The sequence below is a fragment of the Poecilia formosa genome, unplaced genomic scaffold (assembly GCF_000485575.1).
Source record: "Poecilia formosa unplaced genomic scaffold, Poecilia_formosa-5.1.2 Scaffold712, whole genome shotgun sequence".
Lineage (NCBI taxonomy): Eukaryota > Metazoa > Chordata > Actinopteri > Cyprinodontiformes > Poeciliidae > Poecilia > Poecilia formosa.
In genome coordinates this window covers 125,200-130,636 of record NW_006800651.1, presented here as the reverse complement: position 1 = coordinate 130,636, position 5,437 = coordinate 125,200, and the positions used below count along the sequence as shown (strand labels likewise).

The window sequence follows — 5,437 nt, the reverse complement described above, 5'->3', positions numbered from 1 at the left end:
GAAGTTTGATACCTAATACATATGAGGTATGTGTCTTATTAACTTTACTTTTTCTTTGAGAAAATAACATTGACTATGTTCTCTTTCTCTGTAATGTTAGCTATGAGCAATTCAAGCCAATCCTACCTTGCTGTAAGTTAATGTTAGCTAAAGTTATTAAACACAATTACTGTAACGTTAGCCCTTAATATTAAATATGACAAATTTATGTTGGATCATGATTTCTTGGTTAATGTCAAGTTGTCATAACAAAGACATTTAGAATAATGTCAACTTTGTATTAAAAGTGTCATGATTTACCGAATGACGCTTTATGACAACAGTCATAAATATTCATGAAGACTTATTGATGTTCATGACAGGTGTTATGTCATGTTTATGACAGTGTGATGACAGTCTTATTCAACCCCCTTCAAATAAAGTGTTACCAAAACTTCTCTCAGTTCAGCATGAGACAAAAAAAGTTCATTTTAAAAAGAACATCAAAACTTGAGAAATTAAGAACCCAAACACAAGTAATATGCAGAAGAAACCTTAGTAGTTTTATGAAATAAATCTTACTCAGGTTGGGGTTTGGATCCTGACGGTCCAGCACCTGAGGAAACAGTAAAACATCAAATCTGAGTTTGTTTCTGAGGAAAAAAAATATAACGGTAAAGACTGTGAGAAGACCCCAAATCAAAGAAAATCAGAGATGCTTCATCTTGTCTGACAGGGAGTTCTGAATACTGTTTTTTGGTTTCCCTGCAGATAACTTAAGACCAAAACCAGAGCAAGGTGTTACCAAACAGGATTACAATGTAGTTTTGTGGACCACTGACCTGAGTCCCTGCTTTCAGTTTTCTCCAAAGCCGACAACAGGTTTCCCTTCTGATGTTTGCAGACAAAGGAACAACTGAAACAGTTTTTATCACTGCAGTATTTAAATGTGTAAATAAAGCAGATCTTTTCAGGTTACTCCTACCCTGCTCACTGTCCCACGTTGAAGGCAGAGTTCTGTATGTCGGCTGTAATCTCTTAGAAGAACAGATTTCTGACAGATGTAGCATTTCTCCTGGTTCCTGTGGAGCAAAGAACCAGATCTGCTGAGCTTTTAAAAGGCAAACTGATACTAATGAGACCAGTTTTATAGGGCTTGGATCATACAATCACAATATGCAGAAAAAACAAGGTAAAGATAAAGTAGTGGGAAAAAAACTGCTAATCTGATTGTGGTTTCTACAGACCTGCAAACATCAGAGAGTTGGGTGGTTTCCTCCGACACCACCTCTGTTCTCTTCATCCTCTTCCTACGAGGTTTTAGTGGGTCTGTCAACAACAAGGAACAAACATCACCACAACAAACCAGGGAAACAGGAAATCTGGAAATCAATTGCATTATGCTCTGTGCTGGTCAAAGTTTTATGTTGTAACGCCGATAATTTCCAATTTACTTTTAATCAAGCAAACTAATTGTAAAATTAGTTAATGTTCCCTCTGCATTACCTTGAAAGCCATCACAGTACGCCGCATGAATCTCAATCTCACTCGCGGGAAATGATCCCTGACAGAGGGGGCAGTCGACAGAGGCTTCAGGGCTGTGAGGGACAACGGCTGCTTCCAGTTCAGGACATTCTGATCTCTGAAGACTTCGGTCCTCCATCTTCTCCACCTCTTGATCCTTTCTGCTCTTGACTTTCTTTACCCTTTGTGCAGTCTGTCCTCTGACATCTTTGCAGCAACTTGAGACGTTTTCCTCCATTTTTGAGTCTGCTGTGGGTAAAACAAATCACACATAAACTCACCTCTGGCAGTTAATTTATAGAATGGCAATGAAACTCAGAAGGGTAAGTATGTTTGCTTTTCTGTTTTTTTTGTTTTGTTTTTTTTTTACTTTTCAAATTTGGCTCTGGCTCCTGACACTCGTGTCTGATTGGAGAATCACCTCTGAGGATCATCTCGATCTCAGGCAGTTCAGGATTTTTCTGTGAAGGCTGTGAGGAGATAAAACAAATATATCTCAGGATGTCTTTTCATCATTATGGACTCAGCCATAAAATATTTCCTGAACAGAACCTTAAAATAGAGTAATATGTTTTACTTCCAGCAGGGGGCTGACCTGTGTTTCAGCATCAACATCCAAGCTCAGATCTTTTGTGCTGTCGTTGTCACTCAGTTGAGTTTCTGTTTTTTCAAACAGGAAAAATTTGTTCAAGTCAGCAGCTGAGATATGAGTGGAAACCTGGTGCCATAACAGTAAACTACTTCACCTGGACAAACCTCACAGTCATCAGTATCCATCTGCACTTCATCACTCTCCTTGTTCCCCTCTTCCTCTTTTTCTTGCTGCTCCTCTTCTCCGTCATCTTTTCTCTCCTCTTCCTCTTCTGGAAGAAAATCAGCAGCTTCGCTCCTTTTGCTGCCTCTCAGTCTTAGACCTCTCCTGATAAACAGGAAACAACCAGAGTGACAAAGGTCAGATTCTCAGGTGACGGTGAACAATGAAAAGACAAAAAATTAAAAATATTTTTTGTAGTTTTGTTTTTTTGTCAGGTGAGAATTTTGGAGTATGAAATTCACATGGGCTTGGACTGAATACATTTCGTCACTAGGAGTCCAACCACAACATTTTTTTCTTTAAGGGTTTCAAGATTCAGTTTTACCTTCGAGAAACACAAGGCTGAGGCGACCCAGCTGATGTTTCAGGGGACATGGACTTCTGAGGAGAAATAAAAACATCAAGATAAGAGCAGACCAACATCCCAACTACGTTAATAACTGCTTTGACTTTTGTTTCTACATGGCAAATCATTCATTCTAGATGTAACAGTGTAACAGAAAACAGTCATGTGACCGATTGTGTTTAATTGAATCCAGGGAAATGATCTGAACAGCAGCAGTAAGGAGTTTAGTCATTTATTCAATCTGCAGTATGCAACTTTTATTTAAAAAAAGTTATTTACGTATTTGTTGAAACTGTCACTATGTCATAACAGACAAGGTTCAGAAAAAAAGTTTCAGTTAATTTCTTGTAATGATGTTGGGAATTTGTTTCATGTTCAAGGAATCATGGCTCAGAATGACTAGAATACTTTGAAGGTTTTAGTTGCCGTATACTGAAATATACTGAAGATGAAAAGAACTTAAAAAGTTTTATTTCCAACGAGACGACGACACTGAACACACCACAAAGTGAGCAGTACCACCAGAGCAACAAGATGGTCAAAGAGAAAAAATGCCGTTTGTGTGGCAACACTAAGAGACTCAGAGGATTTGTGAATATAGTTTTGAGGTGGAGTGGCTTTTTTCAGGCATCAGAAGCAGGAGATTACTCACCTGTTCAGGGACGATGGATGAGAACGAGCTTAAGCTAAAACTCATGCAAGGCATCTTTTATTAATGTTTTTGAACATGTTTTAATAAACTAAAAAAAAAAAATCAAATCAAAGTTGGTTGACCTGTGGCTCCGGCTGGATGGCCTCCCCCCACTCAGCCTTCCTCAGCAGACCCCTTTGAGCCTCTTTCAGACTCTTCTCATAAACCTCCATCTGAGCCACGATCACCTTAGGAAAACACGAGCCGTTCAGCATCTCTGACATTTAACACTTATGCTAAAATTAGAAGTTTAAATATTATTCATTTTGACAGTTAATGAGCTTATTATCTGGATATAAAAAATGAGGAATAATCAAGTAATTCAAGTTTTGTATAAAATGTAAATACTGTGTTTGTCCAACTGGCAATCAGATCCACCTTGGTGTACGTATCTGGATCCAGGCCTCTTGGACAGAAGGGAACCCCCCAGTAGTAGTGGACTGTCTGTCTGTCTGAAGGCTCCCCACGCTGGGGCGACGCCCTGTGGACATCCTCCTGTCTGCTCAGAGGATGGGACTGCAGGGCTGAGGTGGGAAGCTGTGACGAACATTTCTGGGGTTTCAGGCTGGAAACAGAAAGACCAGAGATGCTTGTGTTTCAATTATAAGCCAATCGGCTCCAGATTTTGGAGATTTACAAGGAGAATCAATCAGTTATAAAGTTATGTAGGAAAATACCCAGATAGCACACGATGTTAAATCAACGTTGAATTATAGTCAGAATGATTGTTTCTTGGTTGAAGTCGAAAACTGATGGTGGATCAACCATCAAACAACCATCCAATTCTAACCGTTAAAACTGTGTCAGTGAATCAATGTTGTTTTGTGGTTGAAATCTAATGAATGAAATGTTGATTTCTGATCAATGTTGAATCAGTGTCAGCTGTTTTGCCACACACCTTCCCCTCATCAGAGCTCTGGGTGAGAGCATTTTATTAGTGAGTGGGGGTTATCACATTTTAAATTAACCATTGTAGAGGATAGTGGGTGATGATTCCCTTCTGTACATTTTTCACTTGTTAATAAAAATTCTTACTACAAGGAGTGGAGCGGTCCACCCCTACAGTGTATATGAGTGGGATGTCCCAACCACACAGCCACTTTGCTGTTGGCTTGTTGGCAAAATATGTTAATTCAACATTGAATTATCGTCACAAAGGTTGAATTTATGTTTAAGGTCGACGACAGAACCTGGATCAGCCATCAAACAACCATTCAATTCTAGCCAATTAACTAACATTGAAAATGAGTCATTGAATCAATGTTGATTTATTGTCAATATCCATTGATTGAAACACCAACATTGAATCCAGTGTTTTTCAGCACCGGTCCACCAGGCACACTGCCCCGCAAGTTTTAGGCATTTCCCTAATTCAGCACACATGATTTTAATTGACGTCTGATTAACAGGGTTTTGCTGAACTGAAAACATGCAGGCCAGTTTGCCTTGAGGACAAGGTTTGGGGAAGAACTAGTAATCTAAATGTTCAATCAATGTAAGCTGTTTTTTGCACCCCTTCACCACCTTTGGCCATTCAAACGCCCAACCCTTCTCCCTCCACTTGCCAAAGACACACACACCCCTCTCCCTCCACCGCCCACCCCTCACCTGGCCCAACTGACCTGGACTATTATTACTTGTGCAGGATCTTTATCAGCATATGGACATTTTTGAATGAATTTAATAAACTTATTTGGAAATATTTGTAGTTGATGGAAGATTGAACCAGCTATTTGATGGAAGTTAATTCTGTATAAATTATAAATAATTTTTCCAACTACAGGACAAAGCACCTTTTGCTCCATTTATCTGTCTCTGGTGTGTTAAATAAACCCTGATCCTCCCTGAGTTTTATCGTTAGGTTTTCTGATCAACAGCCCTTTATTTTAAATATTGATTCCCTCATTTTAACATGAGTGCAGCATCATAAATGCTGCACTATACTGCAGCTCAATAGGTAAATGTAATTGTATATGTAAACATTAAGTAAATATTAATGAAAGATTAAAATAAATATTAATTTAACAGTGAGTGTACATGGGGAACTATATGGTTTGTATTTGTTCTCTGACCTGTAACCAGT

At 38.8% G+C, this 5,437-nt stretch overlaps 1 protein-coding gene and 1 long non-coding RNA gene across 5 annotated transcripts in view; one reads left to right on the top strand and one right to left on the bottom strand.

The window, feature by feature from the left end:
- Positions 1 to 5,437, top strand: part of LOC107834667 (uncharacterized) — a 19,134-nt gene that overhangs the window by 4,352 nt on the left and 9,345 nt on the right. The window lies entirely within an intron of this gene.
- Positions 1 to 5,437, bottom strand: part of uimc1 (ubiquitin interaction motif containing 1) — a 14,987-nt gene that overhangs the window by 1,421 nt on the left and 8,129 nt on the right. For all 4 annotated transcript variants that reach the window (XM_016666354.1, XM_007542594.2, XM_016666353.1 and 1 more), the window contains 11 exons: positions 3,733 to 3,919; positions 3,438 to 3,542; positions 2,643 to 2,698; positions 2,250 to 2,422; positions 2,099 to 2,163; positions 1,874 to 1,973; positions 1,486 to 1,752; positions 1,227 to 1,308; positions 965 to 1,061; positions 822 to 870; positions 562 to 595 (listed from right to left, as the gene is read on the bottom strand). In XM_016666354.1, coding sequence (XP_016521840.1) covers positions 562 to 595; positions 822 to 870; positions 965 to 1,061; positions 1,227 to 1,308; positions 1,486 to 1,752; positions 1,874 to 1,973; positions 2,099 to 2,163; positions 2,250 to 2,422; positions 2,643 to 2,698; positions 3,438 to 3,542; positions 3,733 to 3,919 — 1,215 coding nt within the window. The remainder of the gene's footprint in view (positions 1 to 561; positions 596 to 821; positions 871 to 964; positions 1,062 to 1,226; positions 1,309 to 1,485; positions 1,753 to 1,873; positions 1,974 to 2,098; positions 2,164 to 2,249; positions 2,423 to 2,642; positions 2,699 to 3,437; positions 3,543 to 3,732; positions 3,920 to 5,437) is intronic.